The sequence below is a fragment of the Saccopteryx leptura genome, chromosome 12, assembly GCF_036850995.1.
Source record: "Saccopteryx leptura isolate mSacLep1 chromosome 12, mSacLep1_pri_phased_curated, whole genome shotgun sequence".
In the NCBI taxonomy this organism is placed as follows: Eukaryota; Metazoa; Chordata; class Mammalia; order Chiroptera; family Emballonuridae; genus Saccopteryx; species Saccopteryx leptura.
Genome location: NC_089514.1, coordinates 17,689,398 through 17,711,198, shown reverse-complemented (window position 1 = coordinate 17,711,198; position 21,801 = coordinate 17,689,398). Strand labels below are relative to the sequence as shown.

Genomic DNA, 21,801 nt, shown 5'->3' with positions numbered 1-21,801 from the left:
GGGGCTGCGTATATACACTGAGATGTAAAGACTGCCAGAAAATGTGGGTCAACTCAGTGAAGGAGTATGAGAACTGTTAACTGTTAAGAGGTTCATAAAATAAAGAATTATCGGAGAGTGACAGGACCTCGCCCAGCAGCTGGCACGCCTCTCCCCCATTCCACAGAGGGGCAGACCTCTGCCTAGACTTGCTCAATCAAGGGCACACAACTTGTGAACACCCCCATAAGACATTCCTGACGATCGAAGCAGGAAAGTGTTGTTTCTTGATAAAAGTAACTACGTTAATTAGCATTCAGTATTTAACTCAATCAAAAAACCTAAACTCCACTATGTCACCAGAAGCAGGAGCAACAAAAGACACATACAGACAAAACTGGACTTTATCAAAACTAAAAATATCTTTTCATCACAGGACATTGTCAAGAACGTGAAAAGACAACCTATAGAATGGGAGAAATGTTTGTAAAGCATACAACTAGTACTGGTACAGAGAATATACAAAAATCTTATACAATGCAACAACAAAAAATTTTTAAAAATGAGCAGATGACTTGATAAACATTTCTCAAAGAAGATATACAAATGGACGAGTACATGAGACGATGTTGAACAACATTATTCATTAGGGAAATGTATCAAAAGCACAAGATACCACCTCACATTCTCTAGGATGGCTTTAATCCAAAAAATAATGGGGGGGGGGCAAAGGGAGTGTTGGCAAAGATGTAGAGAAGTTAGAACACCTATTCATGGCTGGTGGGAATGTAAAATGGCCCAGCTGCTGTGGACAATAGTTTGTCAGTTCTTTGAAAAGTCAAACACTTTTACCAGCCCTTCCACTCTTAGGTTTATAACCAAAAGAACTGAAAACAGGTGTTTTGAACAAATATATGCACATTCATGTTCACAGCAGCACTCTTCACAATAGCCAAAAGTTGGAAACAACCCAATGTCCATCACAGATAAATGGATTAAAAAACTGGGTATATACAGTGGAATATTACTCAGCCATAAAAAGAAAAGAAGTATTTAATCCATGCCACAATGTAGGTAAAAACCTGAAGACATTAAGCTAAGAGAAGCCAGACGCAAAAGGTCACAGACTGTATGATTCCATGGAGGTGAAATATCCAAAAGAGATCAAGCCAGAGGCCCAAAGCAGATCAGTGGTTGCCAGGGGCTGGAGGAAGAAAAAACAAGGAGCAACTGCTTGACAGATACAGGGTTTCCTTTCAGGGTCACTGTTAGAGACCCCGGGGAAAGCCCGAAACTGAAGCCTGACCTCCTGAAAATCAGCTACCTAAGCAGAGGGCAGGGAAAGATGGAAGGAGAAGGCTGCCTACTCCACTCGGGTAATGATCAGAGCTTAAGGGGAACTTACACAACTGCTCTTCAAAATTAGGGGATCAGGGAACGTGCAGATACTCCAGTACTTTCATCCTTTTGCAGAGCGTATTTTCACCAATGAAATAAAAGCTGGTTTTGCATCTCATTTGCATAGTTAAACTTTCATTGAGCTGTCATTTGTTTTTCTCATGTTCTTGTTTAATAAAAAAAAAATCAAATGCTTCTTTTTTATCGCTTCATATTCATTTTGAAATACCCCCTAATTTTTGTGAGCAGTATATAAAAAGCATGTCTTGGGTGGCTGCGAAACCAAACAGAACCTCCTTGCCGCTTGGCAGGCACCAAAGAATGAAATGGGGGCGGGGCATGTGGCCAGGTGACGGAAGGATGGTGTCGTCACAAGTACTAACTGGTATATGAATGCTACCCGGTACAGGAAGTTACTGGACATGCTTGACCAAGTCAGGACAAGGCCTGGTCGGGAATCAGTGCATCCCATCAGGCAAGGGAGGGCGCTGATTTATGTTAGTGATTACGATCAGAGGTCTCTAAGGTGGGTTTGGGGAATGCAACCTCCCTTCTCTCCCGGGGCCGGCTTGCAGACAAACAGCCGTCACCTCACAGAACAGTCTCTCCTCCACAGTGATAAAATATTTTGGACTAGACAGAGGCGGCAGTTATACAACATGAAAGGACGTCCTTCATGCTGAATTGTTCACTTTCAAATGCCTAATTTGATGTTATATGAACTTAAATATGTTTTAAAGTCTATAAACTCATTATTAATGATGGAAAGTCTTGTTTATCCCACTGTTCAATTTGCTTATAATTATATAAAAGTAGGCAACTGGTTTTTCAATACTTCAAATAACATAGAATGCAGGTCCTTACCAGGATAACAACTGGTCAGTCTTGTCAGCACTGAGCACCACGCCAGGCACATGGTAAAGTGCTTCCCAGAGCTCCCTCTACAGGCCTGTCTCCAAATAGCAGTTGGGGAGCCTTCCGAATTATATTGCTACTCCCCTGCTCCGGGCTGGCTGGCTTCCTATCACACTGAAGAGTAAAACCCTACATTCCCACCATGGCTCACTCTGAAACTTATTTGCTTTCCATTCTCTGTTCAATGCCCTCCAATCACAACATTCCCTTTGCTGTTTCTTGAAGGGACCAAACATTTCCTGCCTCAGGGCCCTTGCCCTTCCAAAGACAAACGCTCTCTTTACTCTCGGGGGTCCCTACTCTAAGGTCTCCTCGTCAGCAAGGCCTGCCTCTCCTGACCACTCTTCCTTCAGTGGTACCCCAAGAAGAGCTACCTCTTCTAGACCTTCACCCTACTTTATTAAATTCAGCTCATTTATTATCCAGCATTATGTAATTTTTTAAAAATGTTACACATTTATTGTCTGTCTCTCCCACGACAATTAAGCCATGAGGACTGGGGCTTTGGTTCACCCATCACTGTAGCCAGAGGCTAGCATAGAGTAGAAACACACACATTTGTTGAATAAATAATATATAATAACAAATAAATCAAAGCGTTTTATTGAATGTATAAACAGTACTGTCATACATAGGTGGTGTTATGCAATGGAAACGAACTGTAAGGCTACACGTAAGAAGAATATTAACAGGGCCTGACCTGTGGTGGCACAGTGGATCAAGCTTCGACCTGGAATGCTGAGGTCGCTGGTTCAAAACCCTGGGCTTACCTGGTCAAGGCACATATGGGAGTTGATGCTTCCTGCTCCTTCCCCCTTCTCTCTCTCTCTCTCTCTCTCTCTCCCCCTCCCTCCTTTAAAATGAATAAATAAATAAAAATAATTTAAAAAAAAGAAGAATATTAACAGTGACAATTTCTGAATAGTGAGACAATGAAAGTTAGCAGAGTAGCAAAGAGTTCTTTTAAAATTCAGACTGCCTTGTTTCCATCCACAGCTCCGCCCAGAAGTTGAGGATCAAATAAGACAATACATGTAGAGGGCTCACCAGAATTCCTGCTGCACAATAAACACTCAATACATGCTCTTACTGATCATTGTTAATGTTTCCCCCCTGTATTTTACAAGCACTGGAAAACTTATCAAATAAGTAATCAGGGAGCAATATCAGCAACATGGTGAACTGGGAAGCTCCAAGCCTTCAATTCCCCAAGGAGACACTAAAACCCAGAAACACTATAAACTAATCTTATGGGAGTTCTGGAAAACAATCAAAAGCCTTTGGAAACCAAGAACATGCCCAATCAAGAAAGAGTCACTTGCAAAATAGCAGGAAATTCTGTGGTATTTTCACTCACTCTTGCCCTACCTTCTCTCTACATTACAGTTCTGGTCTGGGGGACGCTGTGGCTGTTCCCAGTTCCCTTGAACTGGAGGGAGAAAAGCAGATGTTGGCTGCAACACGCTAGCTGAAGGACTGGTCCCTGTCTCACCTAACTCAGTCACAGCCGAGGACTAACAGATCTGCAGGTGCCCTGGACAGGAATTTATGCATGAATGAATACAATAGACCATCAAAAGCCCCAAAGAGAAGCTTGGGTAAAACTCCTTGGGAAATTAAGACACTCAAAAGGAGTTATGCATATGAAGGAACTGAGAAAGCTACACACACATATAGGCTAGACATGGGCTCAGAAGAGACCAAAGAAGACCATAAGCATTCTAGCTCAGAGCACGCCCAGCTAGCCAATGAATGACTTCCCTGGCACACAGCCAGCCTTTCAGTTCAAGACTTATAAAGGTGGCTGTTTTCTCAAACACCCAACTTTCAACAAAAGATCAAAGGCATACACACAAAGAGACAAGAATATGACCCATTCAAAGGAACAAAATAAATGGGTAGAAACCATGCCTGAGGAAGCACAGAAGACTGTGGACTTCATAGACAAAAAAACAACTGCCTAATCATGACCAGAAAAGCAAACAGAAAATACAAAGAACTAAAGTAAATCAAGAATGTGATTTATAGTCCCTGGGCAGTGGCTCAATTGAGAGATCATCAGCCCAGCATTTGGACATCCCGGTTTGAGTCCTGGTCAGCACACAAAGCAGAAGCGACCATTTGCTTCTCTTCCCCTTCTCTCCTCTTACCTTCCTACAGCCAGTGGCTTGACTGGTTCTAGCATCAGCCCAGGGTGTTGAGGATAGTTTGGCTGGTCTGAGCATGTCGGTCTCAGGTACTAAAAATAGTTCGGTACTCAAGCATCGGCCCCAGATGAGATTGCCAGATGGATCTCAGGTGGGGCACATACGGAAATCTGCCTCACTATCTCCCCTCTTCTCACCTAAAAAAAAAAAAAATCACACACACACACTCACACAAACCGGTATAATCAACAAAAAGATATTTTATTTTTAAAAAAGACAAATTCTAGAGTTGAAAGTACACAAAAACTGAATTGAAAATTACACTAAAGGGGTTTAAAATTAGATTGAGGCAGCAGAAAACAGAAATCACAAATTATTTGACAAAATAATGGCTGAATACTTCCCAAATTTGATGAAATACACAAATACAGAAATCCAAGAAGCTCAATGAACTCCAAGTGTGACAAGCCCAAGAGACCCACACTGAGACACATTTTAATCAAACTGTTGAAAGCCAAAGGCAATCTTGAAAGCAGCAAGAGAAAAGAAACTCATTATATACAAGTGGTCTTCAATAAATTTATCAGCTGACTGCAGAGCAGAACCTTAGATTCCTGAAGACAGTGAGAGGACCTGTTTAAAAGCTGAAAGATAAAATTGTCAACCAAGACTTCTGTATCTGGCAAAACCGTCCTTCAAAAATGAGGGAGAAATTAAGACAATACCAGATAAACAAAAGCTGACCGAGTTCATTGCTACCAGAACCGCCTGACAAGAAATCCCAAAGGAAGTCCTTAGGTTGAAATGAAAGGACCCTAGAGAGTAACTCAAAACCATTTGAAAATATAAAGTCCTCAAGTTTAGGTAAACACACAAATATAAAAACCTGTATCATTATAAATTTGGTTCATAACTCCATGCTTTATTTTCTACAGGATGAAAAAAAAATATTTATGAATCTATGTTAGTGGGTTCGCAATGCATAGATGTCATCTGTGACATCAGTAAGACAAGTGAGGGACAGCTATACAGGAGTTTTTGTATGCCATTTAAGTTAAATCAGTGTCATTCAAATTACGCTTTTAATTTTAGACAGTTATATATAATCTGCACTGTAAATACAGAGAAAATACCTATAGAATACATAAAGCAAAAAGAGAACCAAAACATGTCACTATACAGAAATCAGCAAAATACAAAAAAAAAAAAAAAAAAAAAAAAGGTAGGTGCTAATAGAATAAATGCAGGTCAAAAAAAGCTATCAGACATACAAAACCAAAAACAAAATGGCAAAAGTTAAGTTCCCCCCTATCAGTAATTGCTTTAAATGCAAAGGGATTAAAGTCTACAATCAAAAAATAACAGATTAGAAAAATAGATTTTAAAAAAAGGGGGGAATCCAACTATCTGTTGTCTACAAGAGACTTCAGATCTAAAAATATAAACAGGTGCAATGTGAAACTGCAGAAAAAAAGGTTCAATACAAATGGTAACCCCAAGAGAGGGCATGGCCACACTAGTATCAGACAAAGTATTCAATACAAAGATACCCTGTTTTACTGCACTTCACAGATGCTGTATTTTTTACAAACTGAAGGTAAGACCCTCTTTTATATTGAAAAAAGGGTCAATTCGCCAAGAAGATAATACAATTATAACTACACATGCACCAAACATCAAAACTCCAAAATAAATGCAGCAAACATTATGACTAAAAAGTGAAAGTTATTTCTACAATAGTTAGGTATTTTAATACACCACTTTCAATAACGAACAGAACCAGACAGAAGATCAACAAGGAAACAGAGAAAGTGAACAAGAAAGCAGGTAGAACTACCAGACTTCTATAGAACCCTCCAACCAACAACTGTATTACATTTTCCTCAGGAGCATGTGGGAAATTCCAAGACATCATCTGTTAGGCCACAACACAAGACAGAATTTATTTAAAATTACTGAAATCACACAGCTGTCTTTTCCAGTTACAATGGAATAAAACTAGAAATCAACAGAAAGAAAACTGAAATTTTCACACACACGTGGAAGCCAAACACACTCTTTTCTTTTTTTTCTTTTTTGTATTTTTCTGAAGCTGGAAACGGGGAGAGACAGTCAGACAGACTCCCGCATGCACCCCACCAGGATCCACCCGGCACGCCCACCAGGTGCAACGCTCTGCCCACCAGGGGGCGATGCTCTGCCCCTCCGGGGCGTCGCTCTGTCGAGACCAGAGCCACTCTAGCGCCTGGGGCAGAGGCCAAGGAGCCATCCCCAGCGCCGGGGCCATCTTTGCTCCAATGGAGCCTTGGCTGCGGGAGGGGAAGAGAGAGACAGAGAGGAAGGAGAGGGGGAGGGGTGGAGAAGCAGATGGGCACTTCTCCTGTGTGCCCTGGCCGGGAATCGAACCCGGGTCCCCTGCACACCAGGCCGACGCTCTACCACTGAGCCAACCTGCCAGGGCCAAACACACTCTTAAACAATGAATGTGTCAAAGAGGAAATCACCAGGGAAATCAGAAAATGCGCTCAAAACAAACACAAATAGGTGGAATGTGAAACAAAATGTACCAAACAAAACAAAATGGACCAAAACATATGGGATGCAGAGAAAGCAACACTATGGGGAAAATTCAGAGCTATAAACACTTATATATATTTAAAAAAGAAGAAATATCTCAAACCAGCAAACAATTTACATAAGGAACTAGAAAAAGTACAACAAACTAAACCCAAAGATAGCAGAAGGAAGGAAGTAATAAATTATCACGGAGATAAATAAAACAAAATCAATATAAAAGTTGGTTCTTTGAAAATATCGAAAAGAATGACAAACTTTAGCTAGATCAACTAAAAAAAAAGAGAGAAATCAATCCATATTACTGTAATAAAGCAGGGATATTACTACCAACTTCACAGAAATCAGGATGACAGAAGAGTACTATGAACAATTGAATGCCAACAAATTGGGTTATCTAAGGGAAATGAACAGATTCCTAGAAACAGAAATACCTTCCAACACTGAAACATAAAGAAGAAATCTGAAAAGACTTCTAACTAGTAAGGATTCGATTCAGTATTTATAAACCTCCCAGCCAAGTAATCCCAGGACCAGATGGCTTCAGCGGTGAATTCTATTCTATTTAACATTTAAAAAAGAATTAACATCAATCCTTCTCAAACTCTTTAAAAAAAAAAAGTGAAGAGAGAATATTTCTTAATTCATTCTATGAAACCAGGGTTATCCTGACACCAAAGCAAAAAACGACTGTTGAACAACATAGGTTTGGGTTGACTGAAAAAACAATCTGCATGTAAGTGAACTCATGCAGTTCACACCTGGGTTGTTCAAAGGTCAACTGTAATCAGAAAGACATCAAATGTTCATGGATTGGAAGACAACACTGTTAACACGACACTACCCAAAACTATCTATAGATCTAATGCTATCGCTATCAAAATACCAGCAATATTTTTTACAGAAATATAAAAGCCATTTCTAATATTCATTTGGAATCTCAAGCATCCCTGAATAACCAAAACAATCTCGAAAAAGAAAAAACCATGTTGAAGGACTTGTGTTTACTAATTTTAATACTTACTGCAAAGCTACAGTACTACAAAAAGTACGGTCCTAGCAAAGGCAGACATCTAGACCAGGGCAATAAAACAGATCACTCAGAAATAAACCTTTGCATATATGATCAAATGATTTTTGACAAATGATGTAGGAAAAACTGGATCTCTATATGCAAAAGGTTGAAGTTGGATCCTTACTTAACACCATCTACAAAAAAACCTCAAAATGTATCAGACCTAAATGTAAGAGCTAAAAACACAGAGCTCTTAGATGAAAACATAGAAAGAAAATTTCATGACACTGGATTTGGCAATGAATTCTTGGATATGAAACCAACAGCATAGGCAACAATAGAAAAAAAGATAAATTCGACCTCATCAAAATTAAAAACTTTCGTGTATCCAAGAACACTCTCAAGAGAGTGAAAATCGGGTAGCTGATAAGGGATATTAATATTCAGAATATATAAAGAACTCCTACAGCTCAACAACAATACCAACTGAAAAATAAGCAAAGGGTTTAAATAGACATTTCTCCAAAGATACACAGGTGGCCAATAAGCACATGAAAAGATGTTCAGCATCACTCATCATTAGGGAAATGCAACTCAAAACCATAGTGAGACACCTCTTCACACCGGTTAGGATGGCCATTGTCAATAACACAGAACATAAGTGTTGGTGAGCATGTGAAGAAAGAAATGAGGAGCCTTGTGAACTGTTGGTGGGAATGTAAAACAGAACAGCACTTTGGCAACTATGGTGATTCCTCAACAAGTTAAGCATAGAGTTACCACACGACCCAGTAACTCCACTTTTAAGTATGTATATGTCCAAAAGTATTGAAAGCAGAGATTCAAACAGATATTTCACACCAACGTTTATAGCAGCATTATGCACAACAGCCAAAACGTTGGAAATAGCCCAAGTATCCACGGATGAATGAATGGATAAACAAAACACGATGTATACGTTCACACAATGCATTATTTTTCAGCTTTTAAAAAGAATGAAATTCTGATACATGTTAAAACAGAAGAACCTTAACAACATTATGCTAAATGAAAACATTACGCTACATGAAACAAGGCCGGTAAGAAAGGACAAATCTAGTATGATTCCAATACAATATGATTCCAAGTAACTTATAGGAGGTATCTGGAATGATCAAATTCATAGACAGGAAGTGGAATGGTGGATATTAGGGCTGGGGGTCGGGGAGGAACGGGGAGCTAAGTGTAAACTTTAACGGGTACAGTTCAATTTAGGATAATGAAATGGATGGTGGTGATGGGTGCACTACAGTGTGACTCTATGCCACTGAATTGCACACTTAAACACCACTAACATGGTGTATTTTATATATACTTTACCATAGTAAAATAAAAGGGGCAAAGGCAAAATAATCTGTTATTTTTCAGAGAAAATATAAGTGGGGAGAAACGTACAGACATGCATGAGTCTAGAACTTAGAAGAGCTACTTAAACGAGTAGCCGAGGAACCAGATTTTGGCAGAGGTCCCGAGAAAGAAGTGAGTCAAACCACTTGGGAAGTGCTGGGTAACTTCCTTCTCCAGAAAGGGCAGCAGACAAGAACTGGGAAGCCAGTGTTAGGATGTCTCTGGATGCTGAGAGACTGATTATCAAATCGGACAAGTCGCTCTCGGTGTTACTCAACAGGACGCTGTTGGGGTTTTGGATACAAAGACGGCACTGCCCCGTGGGATTCTCCTGCCCCACAGGGCATTTCTCACCCCTGAACTCCAGATCACGAACAGGAGCACTCCCCTCACCCAATTACCCTAAAAACCAAAATAACACCACATGGTGTGAGGTACATCACCTTTACATAGGTAGTTTCTGTTACCTCCCTATGCCCTTGTGTGTCTGTCAGGCTGGAACAGGTTATAAAGCAGCAGCAAGCCACTCCAAGTCACAAAAGCTTAAAACAAACGGCGTCTTTCTTCTTCCTAGGACTGCTCTGAGCCAGCAGGGTGAACCCCTCCACACTCCTCCACTGGAGCCCGTCCTCATGCAGAACCCGGCTGACAGCTCCCACTAGCGGGAACACTGATAGACACAGAGGACATGAGACAGGTCAGGGATGCTCCTCTGGCGTTTAAAGAACTCCTCCTAGAAGTGAGACACAACACTTCTGCTCACATTTCACCAGCCAAAGCGCGTCCAACAGCCTTGCCCATTTCAAGGACCAGGAAAACGCATTCCTCCCATGGACCCAGAAGGTGTATGAGAACAATTGCATAAAAGCTCTGATGACTTCCAACTCTGGCTGGGGAGCGTTCTTTCTGTGAAGCAGAAGATACTACGTTCATGGTTATAATGAAAAGTTATTAAGCTTGGCTGGTGGTGGCTCAGTGGATAGAGCGCTGACCTGGGACGCTGAGGTCCCAAGTTTGAAGCTTGAGGTCACAGGCTTGAGTGGAGGCTCACCAGATTGAGTACGGAGTCACCAGCTTGAGCCCAAGGTCACTGGCTTGAGTAAGGGGTCACTGGCTTGGCTAGAGCCCCCTCCCTCCATTAAAAGCACATTTGAGAAGCAATCCATGAACAATTAAAGTGATGCAAATGCAAGTTGATGCTTCTCATCTCTCCCTTCCTATCTCTGTCTCTCTCTCCATCACTAAAAAAAAAAAGATAAAATATAAAAATTATTAAGAAGACTGAAATAGTACCAACATGTGCTGGGCACCTCGCTAAGGAATCCGATGAGGGACGAGTCAGATTAGTGGTAGCGGGCGCCAGACGACCTTCCCACAATCTCAATGTGGTGTCCTGAACGTGAACGCTGAGGAATCCCGAGGGGCCCCGACCCAGCTGGGGGGTGGTGGGCAGGAAGACCACTAGGGGTCTCGAGATCAGCCGCATCCACAGGGCTGCAGGACGAGCTGGCCTGGAGGGGGACTTGCAGTGGGGGCACAGTGGGAGAACCAGTCACAGGGATGTGCAGGGCGCACAGTCAGTAACACTGTAATAACTACGGACGGTGCCAGGTGGGTCCTGGACTTTGAGGGATCACTTCTTAAGGTATAAACATGTCAAATCACTACACTGCATACCTAAAATGGATATAATACTGTATATGTCAGCTATAACTGAAGGTTTTAAAAAAATGTCTGAAGCACATCGAGACAGAAAGTGCCCATCTGGCAGAGGTGGGTGCCCCTGTGCTCCACACAGGCAAGTGCTGAGCCGATCTGCATGCTGCCGGAAGTGGGGGCGGGGGGAGGCTCTTCACGCCACAGCCCAGCCCTGGAGCCTCCACACAGGGATCCTCCTGACACACGTGCGCCCAACGAGTGGAAAACGTGCCCGAACAGTCACTGGGATGGCGGCCCGCGTGGGCGGCTGACACCACTTGGCTCCTGGCCGTGTGCCGGAGTGAACATACACGCTCCCTGCGAGTGTGTGCTTCCTCGGTCCCTAATTACAGCCAGGGAAGAGGACACACTCAGTCCCACGACTGTCACGAGAAAAACCAGATGCTCTTTTTATTTTTTAAAGATTTTACTTGCTTTTTTTTTTTTTTTTTTTTTTACAGAGTCAGAGAGAGAGATAGATAGGGACAGACAGGAAGAGAGAGAGATGAGAAGCATCAATCATCAGTTTTTCGTTGCGACACCTTAGTTGTTCATTGATTGCTTTCTCATATGTGCCTTGACCACGGGCCTTCAGCAGACCGAGTAACCCCTTGCTCAAGCCAGCGACCTTGAGTCCAAGCTGGTGAGCTTTGCTCAAACCAGATGAGCCTGTGCTTAAACTGGCGACCTCAGGGTCTCGAACCTGGGTCTTCTGCATCCCAGTTCAACGCTCTATCCCCTGCGCCACCGCCTGATCAGGCCAGATGCTCTTTTCTGTGAGCTTTTCTTTTTAAGCTAGAAGTGTAGGAAAACAGAAGGAAGCTTTTTTTTTTTTTTTGTATTTTTCTGAAGCTGGAAACGGGGAGGCAGTCAGACAGACTCCCGCATGCGCCCAACCGGGATCCACCCGGCACGCCCACCAGGGGGCGATGCTCTGCCCATCCGGGGCATCACTCTGTCACCACCAGAGCCATTCTAGCGCCTGGGGCAGAGGCCAAGGAGCCATCCCCAGCGCCTGGGCCATCCTTTGCTCCAATGGAGCCCTGGCTGCAGGAGGGGAAGAGAGAGACAGAGAGGAAGGAGAGGGGGAGGGGTGGAGAAGCAGATGGGTGCCTCTCCTGTGTGCCCTGGCCGGGAATCGAACCCGGGACCTCCACATGCCAGGCCGATGCTCTACCACTGAGCCAACCGGCCAGGGCTGCTTTTTTTTTTTTTAAGTCAGATAAGGGGAGCCTATGTAAGAGGCCAGAGGCTAAATGAGCGGGAAAGTTTAAATGAGGCCTCACTGACCTCAATTATAACTAAAAACTTTAATTTTAAAAACTCCCCAAATGAAAAAATGCCCAGCACCAATCATCAGGGAAAAAAAAGAGAAAGAGAATAAACAATGATTTTAAATACACTTTTTCCCCCTTAACTTTCCACCTTAAGCCAATGCTAATGGAGAACAAAATGAAGGCACTAGCCATTTTACAATAATAAATATTCCCAGGGGTTTCAATATCAACTGAAGCCCCCCCCCCCATCTAAGTGCCCCCAGAGTCCTGGAGCCTTACATAAAAAGACACTGTGAAGGGGGATGGGGGAGGTAGCCATCTTCTCTCTTTCAGGATTTATTACAGGTATGATTTCTAAATTTCAGGCTTGGCAGTCTCATGCCTCTCAACCTGGGGAGCTCAGTGACAGCCAGAGGGCTCGGGGGGCCCCAGCTGGGGCAGGGAGGGGAATTTTCTTCCTAGAAGAGTAATATAAAATAGCATTTTTGTATTAAAATATTTAAATGTCTCATGGAAAAGAATGCAAAACAGGCCTGACTTCTAAAGAGAAAACCAGAGATTGATGAGGAAAGTCCCGTGCCTGGGCAGGTGGGGCACCAACGCCTCTGGGCATGAAATGGCCCGTGCGTTTGCTCAGCGGAACAAGTCGAGAAGTCTGATGACAGACATCCAGTCTGCCATAACTCAGACTTTCACTCCCTACACACTAACAGCCCCAAACTATCTTTAAAAAAAATTCCAACAGCCCTTCCCAGATGGCTCAGCTGGTGGGAGCACTGTCCTTAGGATAAGCCAAGGCTGTGTGTGGGGCCATCCTCGCTCAGGGCACACACAAGAGTCAATGAAATGAATGTACAAATAAGTGAACAACAGATCGATGTTTCTCTCTCTTTCTTTAAGATCAATAAAAAATTTTTTTTTTACTTAATAAATTTAAAAATTCAACGAACACCTAACACCAGGCCCTTCACACATCAGGATATTAGCCTTGTGGTCTGCTCCAGGGATTTGAGTCGTGTCTGCCAGCCGGGGGGGGGGGGGGGGGGGGGGGAGGCGGAGAGGGGGATAACAAAAGACCAAATGCCAGAGCTCACTCACAAATGCAAGCCACTCAACAGGGCCCAGGGCTCTCCTGGAGGAGAGGGGAGACGCAGAGAAGGGGGCTGCCCAAACCAAATGCTGCATTATGGCACCTGGGGGGGGGACAGCAGAGGGGGTCGGTGGACCACACCCAGTCCTGAGGATAATGGTACAAGTGGCAGGACACAAGACACCTGGGAACTTGCCACCCATACACCTGGTAGCCTGGGCTATCCTAAAGCACAGGCTTTAGAACTCATACTTAGGGATTCAAAATGCCTTTTTGCCAAGGGGTTAAGTGCAACAACATTCAACCAGGAAAGTGCGCCCAGCTGAAGTGCAGAGCCTGGCGAAGTTTACAAGCTGCACCCGCCCGTTAGAACCAGCACCCAGATCAGACGTCCATTGTTTTAGGTCTCAGAAATCACTCTGGGTGAACCCAGTCTGCCTGTTAAGACATCTAACACACAGGAATGCTACCTAGGAGAGGATTTATAGTTCAAATAAGCAAGACCGAAGAAAGCAGCTCTTTCTCAGCCGTGATTCATCGCCGTATGAGAGCCGCCCGCCCGGCACAGTACCCTGCCTTCCCTGGCCACAAGCACCTCGCTGGAATTCCAGGACGGCCGCAGGCCCTCCCACAATGTCCCGGCGAGCACAGTCACGGATTTGGGGTGGGGGTGGGGATTCCAGGCAGACTTGATGGTGGAAAAGAACGTACCTCTACAATGACTCTCCACTTTCCCCCAAGGAGAAATAAAACGTTTCGCTAGGGGCTCTAAGTCCCTAAAGAAAAGGTCACTGTTTCACATCAGTGATCACGAGCCCAGGATTCTAACCTGACCAAAACCTACTTTCTCTCAGCCAATACAACGCAGCAAGAAGGGAAATGCCTTAAAAAACAACAACGTGTCACAGGTTCCCTCCATTGAAAATCAGGCACAACCCTTTTACTAGATAGTACTGATAAGGACTCCAACCTACTGAGAAAACCAGTGCTGAAGGTGCTAGAGGAAGAATTCAAATAGCAATCAAACGGAGAAGTTACACAAAAAGGGTGACTGGACAGAGCCCCTCGGTGGAAAATATTTAGAAAACGACACCCAGACGCAATACAAAATTCACATAAAAATTATTTTTATGTAAAAGCTTTGTGGATCTTATTCACAGTTCGAAGCTGACATTTGCAGGCAGCATCTAAGGAATCCTGTCCAAAGCATAATCTGGCCCGTTCCTAGGAAAGAAGTAGACCAGCTAACTTACTGTTCACACCCCAGTGCTCCTAGTTAGAGGGAGCAGCAAAGGTACCCCGAAAAAAGCAGAAGTGCTGACTGACACCCCTTACACTTAAATAGATTATACTTGGTGTGTCCTTGATCATCTCAGCAGCACCACACTGGGCAAATGTCTTCAGTGCTCCTAAGATTATTTCAGTGAAAACTTGGTAACCTGCCAAGGTCCCCTTGAGTCCAGTGGCCAGTCAGGCAGTGGCTCTGGGGACAGAATCCTGGCTGAGCGCCTTCCTTGCTGGTTGTCTGAAGTGGATTGCTCAATTTTACCTTATCTTTAAAATGCAGATAAGGGCCTCCTTTACAGAACTACAGTGAGGATTAATTCTGATAACTCTAAGTACCTAGCACCGCCTGCTTTTTAATAAAGGAAATGATAGTTTCCCTGGGTAGGGGGGTAGAGGGGGAAGAGTTGGGAAGGATGGCTCTCAACATTCCCCACTCCCCAAACCAAAGGCCACCTAAGCCCCCACAGCCAAGAGCGGGAGCCAGATGGGCTCTGGCCACAGCAGAAAAGGCAGTCTTCCTTTCTTTTTTTTTTGCACTTTTCCAAAGCTGGAAACGGGGAGGCAGTCAGACAGACTCCCACATGCGCCGGACGGGGATCCACCCCGCATGCCCACCAGGGGGCGATGCTCTGCCCATCCGGGGCGTCGCTCTGTTGCAACCAGAACCATTCTAGCACCTGAGGCAGAGGCCACAGAGCCATCCTCAGTGCCCGGGCCATCTTTGCTCCAATGGAGCCTCGGCTGCGGGAGGGGAAGAGAGAGACAGAGAGGAAGGAGAGGGGAAGGGGTGGAGCAGCAGATGGGCGCTTCTCCTGTGTGCCCTGGCCGGGAATTGAACCTAGGACTCCTGCATGCCAGGCTGACACTCTACCACTGAGCCAACTTTCTCTCACCAGAGCTAACATAATGCCTAGCACATCGTTGGTGCTCAAAGAATATCTGATACACAGACTAAGCCAGGCAGGGAGCCCTCTGTCATCAGCTGATGATAATAGGAGTGGGGAGGAGACAAGCAGAAGACATCAATTATTTGAACGCAATCTCTGGCCCCAGGACATATTTTTGCACTACATAAAGGGCACTAACATTTACTATGGAAGACACACTTTCCTGGGTGTCAGCTGCAGTAAATTTACCAAATACGCCCCTCAATGGTACTATTTTAAAACATTCAGGAACCACTGCTTTTCATTAAAAGGAAGGAAGAAAAGGAGGGAGGGAGGAAGGGAGGAAGGAGAGAAAGAAAAGAAAAGGGTCCCACTATCCTTCTCTGATCTTTATCCTTCCTTCCCCTAACTGGCCTTTATCAATTCCACTTCGGTGGACAAAGCTATGTCTTTATGAAGCAAAACTGTGTCTGGAGGCAAAATTTCTAAACTGTAACTCCACAAGAGCACTGACAGGTAAGGAACTCTGAAGAGCCATTTAAAATGAACATGCCTGGACTATTCTAGTCAAATGGCCTTACTGATCTTTTCATTAATTTACTGTAACATTCATAAACTTTGTAAAGTCAAATCATTATCTCCTGGTTTTCTGTCCTGTGTCCCTGACAGGTCAGAATTGCTGTGTTCTCTGACGTTGCTCCTGAGCAGTAAAGACTCATCTAAAACTGATGAAATAGTCAGTGGGACATCGAAACAACGACCAAGTGGCCTTTTAAATACAGAACTATAAAGGTGGCAAATCATTATGCGGTCCTCTCAAGAAGTCACAGATGACCTCGCCTCCCCCTCCCCCTGACCAGCTTCTGGGACTCTGGGCACAAGTTTTAAGCCACAGGATCAGATGGGTACACATTTTGTAGCTATGAGGTCAATAGCCAGACACATTCCCCTTTCCCTCTTCAATAGCATGCACGTTCCTGAGAACATTCAGCAACATTTCCTTCTCTAAGGGCCCAGCCTGCACCTGCACCGTGGAGCTAGGGAGAGTTAAAGGACCATAGTGACAGTCAGGACCTCCCAGCTTCTCGACTGGGAGCTGGGGTGGCCTCACCTCGCTCCCGTCAGTCAGGGAACCAGACCCCTGCCTGGGGTACCAGTCCTCATTCACCATGAAATCACAAAGACATAGTGGTCAGCCCAACAACCACTACAGCCCACAGGAGGTGGGATCACTGTCAGAAGACATCCAATCTGACACACTGGTGAGGTCTCAAAAAAAAACACAACCAAAAACAAAAAAAAAACAACCCCACAAAAACCCAAACCAAACCAAACCAAAAAAACCCCACACAGAAGCCAGAAAAGAATGAAGAGTTCGTTTAAATATCTTCTCTTCTTGTTGCCTAGTTCCCTCTATGCGTAGCATCAGACCGAAGCAGCTTTGCTGAAACTCCTTCCACCTCTGCGTTTCCCAAGGGATGGAAATTTTACTTAAGTGTGTAAGATTAAAACCCACTGGACCCTGAGCTGGGCCTTATTCAGCGTGCATCAGACGGCATCAGGCAGTTCATACACTGCTTTATTTGTGAGGCTAGGCACAGAGTAGGACCACACGAACTTAAATTAACATCTTGCTGTGCCTGGAATGTTCATTAAACACTACTTCTCTGCATCCCCCGCCCATCCCATAGAACCACTCTCCGCTAATTTAAGAGACTATAATCTGCTCACATTTAAATTGTGACCAACAGGAACATTTCCACTGGGAAAAAAAAATCACACACACCTCTTAATTTGCACTGCCAATTAGGAGATCTTTATTAAAGGAAAAACAAAAAAAATCCTGATCATCTTACATATAGTAATTTGCCCTAACTGATGCATAATAGCTTGGATATAATTTGGGGATTACTCCCACATGGTAAACAGTTTAACATTTCAGAGTTACCAAAATTTAGCTTCATTACTTAACAGGAAAAGGTTCACTTCTGGGACACTGTGAACACCCTAAGCATGAACTATGTATATAGTAAGAGGTGGAAGCAAACCCAGCAGGGAGCCCAGCAGCACAGGATTCAGGCAGGTGCGATACATTATCAAGATACATTTCCTGATGAAATTCACAAGGAGCACAAAGCTCCTTCCAGAATGGGTTAAGTATTGGAGAAACCTCCTAGAAGCACAGAATCCTAATTATATGCTCAAGTCCAATGGCAAAAATAAAATAAAAATCAAACCCTGTCTGTTCTTAACCTTGCTTTTAATAACTCACCTTGCTGGAGAAATTTAAAAGTATTACCCTTTCTTATAAACAATCACAACATATCTCTCTCAAATGTCCACGTTCAGGAAGCTTTTCTGAAATTACTATATACTACTATATGGCCAAAGCGACCATTAGTGGCTCTCCCAGTAACTTGCCGCGGGACCTGGGCTGTGACAGCAGCCTGGGCTCACGCACCACTGGCCTCCCGGGCCCGTTGACTTTCAGCCTCTGAGCGCCCAGGCCAGCACCCAGGTGGAGAAAAGAGGTAAACATCAGTCGGAGGTAAAGTGGAAGCAGTGAGTCAGAGGCGCTCACAAAAGCAAGAAAAAAACTCAACCCCTCACACAAAGTATCTCTCGGGCTCCCATGAGCTGCTTCCTTCCCATTCTAAAAGGTTTTTTTTTAGTTCGTTTGAAAAGTTTTTACTGCTTACCCGGGGGGTGGGGTGTATATTCATTACTAAAATGTAGAAAAAAGCTTTTAAAAAGAAAGAAAACTGAAGCCACGTTCACATTCCCAGCGCCTACTGAAAATTAGGGTAACTTACTCTAAAGTGTTTGTTAATGAGATTTTTAAAAGCTACTTAAGACCCTAGCGTGTTAATTGAGGCCGTGCTGTGTATACGGTTTGGGATCTTGGGGCTTTTGGTTTTTTAATTTGGCCTAATAATGTTGCTACCCCCCCACACCCCACCCCCACCCCCATCCCCGTCCCAAGTGGTTACAAATTCCTTGAGAACATTTACAAAAGTTCTAGAACAGATACAAGTACAAATTCTTTTAAAACTCCACGAGCCACGTTGAACTGGTCTGCCTCTGGATTTTTATTTTGTAAGAAAAATGACGCTTTTCTTAAGCTTCCTTATCTCTATACCAATGCCCAGATTAGTGGGGCGCGCACCAGGAATGCTCCCCACCCACCCTCGCCCGGATTCCACCAGCACTGCGCCCCTGCTGCCTCCCCTCCAGATGCATTCACTCACTCCTGGGGCTCGCAGGAGCAGCAGCGGCCGGGCCTGCGACCCCTGGGCACCCACCGGGACAGAGGCCAGAGCCCCAGTGCGGAAGCTTCCAGCCCCTCCAGTCCGGCTGGAGCAACCGTGACCCACTGCGCACACCTGCAGGGCGCGCCCACTCCGGCGTTTGCGGACTGGGAGCACCCTAGCCCCGACTGGGTAGCCGAGGGCCACGTTTCCAGCCCGAGGCATGCAGGAGGGCCGGGCGCAAAAGGAGGCCGGCCGTGGGGGCGTCGGGGCTGCGGCCGGCGGCCGACCCTCACCTGGGAGCGAGTCGCCAACTCCATGCTTCCACCGGGCTCCAGCCGCCTCCTAGCACGCTGCCACGGGAGCCTGGCTCGCCACCCGCAGGGCGCACGCAGTCCGCGCGCGCTGCGCCCGAAGCTCCGGCGGGCTGGGGAGGGGCGCACTCGGCGCCGGGACGGGGGAGCGTGCGGCACCGCCCACTCGGCACCGTGCTCTGGACCGCGAGGCTGGGGTCACAGATCCGAACTTCGTGACCAGGCAACTTCGTCTAGCAGGCGCCGCGACAGGGCGCTGCAGACGGGCCCGGCCCGAGGCGGCTAGCAGTATGGGGGTGCTGGGCTCCCCCCTACAGCTGAGGGAGGGAGTGGAGCCGTCCGGCCGGGTTTCGAGCGGGAGAAATGAAAGGGGGCCGTCCCGTGGCTGCCTCCAGCTGGCACGCTGAGTTAGGACCTGGGCGTGAGCCTCTGCAGCAATCTCTGGGCTGCTTCTGAGCTTGTATTGTTTTGTTTTAAAGGGGCGGAGTTGTGCTGCCTCCAGAACATTTCCCTACAGGGTTCACTTTGCAAAAAGTTACAAACCCCGCTGAAACTTGATGCAACCTTTGCTACCACCATTGTACACACAGGCCTCCGGCGCTGCTAGACAGAGTTCGACGGGTCAGGCATGCTGATTACCAAATACTACTACATGTCAGGCAATGTGTTAGGCCTGGGAACACATGGTTGAACAAAATACAGGTCTCTGCTGTGTTGTAGGTTACCAGCCACCTACACAATGTAAACGTTAACAGCGACGCAAGTAAGTACGGAATAATAATGTCATCAAAAACAAATTTGATTAAATTAACAATGAGTTCAAATAATGGTGATAATAAGTTCAATAATAACGAACTTAAAAAATGGCTGCAAATAAATGTCAATTTGGAGCTCTGATAGATGTCATAGTGGTGTAAAATAGGGGGACTTAATTTGGCACAGGGCAAGGAAGACTTCGTGGGATAGGGATAGGAAGAATGAAGAATTAAGTGGATGGAAATTGTGGAAGGCTGGAAATAGGTACTGCAGGGAGGTTGGTAGATATTGTCCTGAAATTGAAAGCCCTGGCTCTTGAGTTCATAGGGGAACACTGTACTCAGGAGACCTTCTGCAGTGTATCTTGGCTGTTGGGATCCGATCTTTTGGGTTTTTGTAATTGATTTTAAGAGAGGAAAAAGACAGACATTGATTTGTTGTTCCACTTATTCATGCTGTCATTGGTTGATTCTTACATGTGCCCTGAGGGGGATCAACCTACAACCTCCACATACTGAGATGACGCCCCAACTGAGAGCCACCTGCCCCGGGCTGAGATCTGACCTTTTTCATCATTTCTTTTTTGAAAGAGTGAATGAACTTGTCCAAGCATTTACTCAAGTGTGAGGAGAAAACATCTGGGAACTGCCCTCCTTCCTTCTTTCCTTGCTTCTGCAAACATGTTTTATGTGCCCTCCTTGTCAGATCCTCAAGGTAATAAGACAATCAAATATTGTCTGATTCAAGAAAATGCTTTGTGGGTTTTTTTTATTGGATAATGTAAACCAGTGGTCCCCAACCCCCAGGCCGCGGACCAGTACCGGTCCGTGGGCCATTTGGTACCAGTCTGCAGAGAAAGAATAAATAACTTACATTATTTTCGTCTTATTTATATTTAAGTCTGAATGATGTTTTATTTTTTAAAAATGACCAGATTCTACCCTGGCCGGTTGGCTCAGAGGTAGAGCGTCGGCCTGGCGTGCAGGGGACCTGGGTTCAATTCCCGGCCAGGGTACATAGGAGAAGCGCCCATTTGCTTCTCCACCCCCCCTCCTTCCTCTCTGTCTCTCTCTTCCCCTCCCGCAGCCAAGGCTCCATTGGAGCAAAGATGGCCCGGGCTCTGGGGATGGCTCCTTGGCCGCTGCCCCGGGTGCTAGAGTGGCTCTAGTCGTGGCAGAATGATGCCCCGGAGGGGCAGAGCATCGCCCCCTGGTGGGCAGAGCGTCGCCCCTGGTGGGCGAGCCGGGTGGATCTCGGTCGGGTGCATGCGGGAGTCTGTCTGACTGTCTCTCCCCGTTTCCAGCTTCAGAAAAATACAAAAAAAAAATGACCAGATTCCCTCTGTTACATCCATCTAAGACTTATTCTTGACACTTGTCTCGGTCACGTGATACATTTATCCGTCCCACCCTAAAGGCCGGTCCGTGAAAATATTTTCTGACATTAAACCAGTCCATGGCCCAAAAAAGGTTGGAGACCACTGAACTATTGATTATAGCCACTTTCATTTTTACTATGCTTTCGAGTTTGCTTTCACAGACAGTCTCTCCTTGAATCCTCCTAACATTCTTCCAGATGCTTATTATCCATATTTTTTAAAAATAAGGAAATAGAAGAAAAACAATACCTGCCACCCTACTAGTAAATGGCAACTGTAGATTGCCCAACTGGAAACCATTCCTTATGCCTCCATATTCAACATTCGCTCCCTTATTCTTTATTTTATTCCCTTTGGCTGCCAGGAAACTCAGAGCATAATTTATTTGATCAGAATTGTTAAAAAAAAAAATTGGTATAACTGCTACCCCGTGAACCAGTGATTGTATTTTA

At 45.0% G+C, this 21,801-nt stretch overlaps 1 protein-coding gene across 4 annotated transcripts in view; it reads right to left on the bottom strand.

Annotated features, from left to right (window-relative positions):
* The window catches only part of CDCA7L (cell division cycle associated 7 like), a 46,190-nt gene extending 26,695 nt beyond the window's left edge, over nt 1-19,495 (bottom strand). For 3 of the 4 annotated variants that reach the window (XM_066354501.1, XM_066354503.1, XM_066354505.1), the window contains exon 1: nt 19,198-19,494. In XM_066354501.1, coding sequence (XP_066210598.1) covers nt 19,198-19,221 — 24 coding nt within the window. In that variant the 5' untranslated portion in view covers nt 19,222-19,494. Of the gene's footprint in view, nt 1-19,197 lie in introns of all 4 variants that reach the window. The other variant, XM_066354502.1, reaches the window with a different exon arrangement.
* Between the last annotated feature and the right edge of the window lie 2,306 nt (nt 19,496-21,801).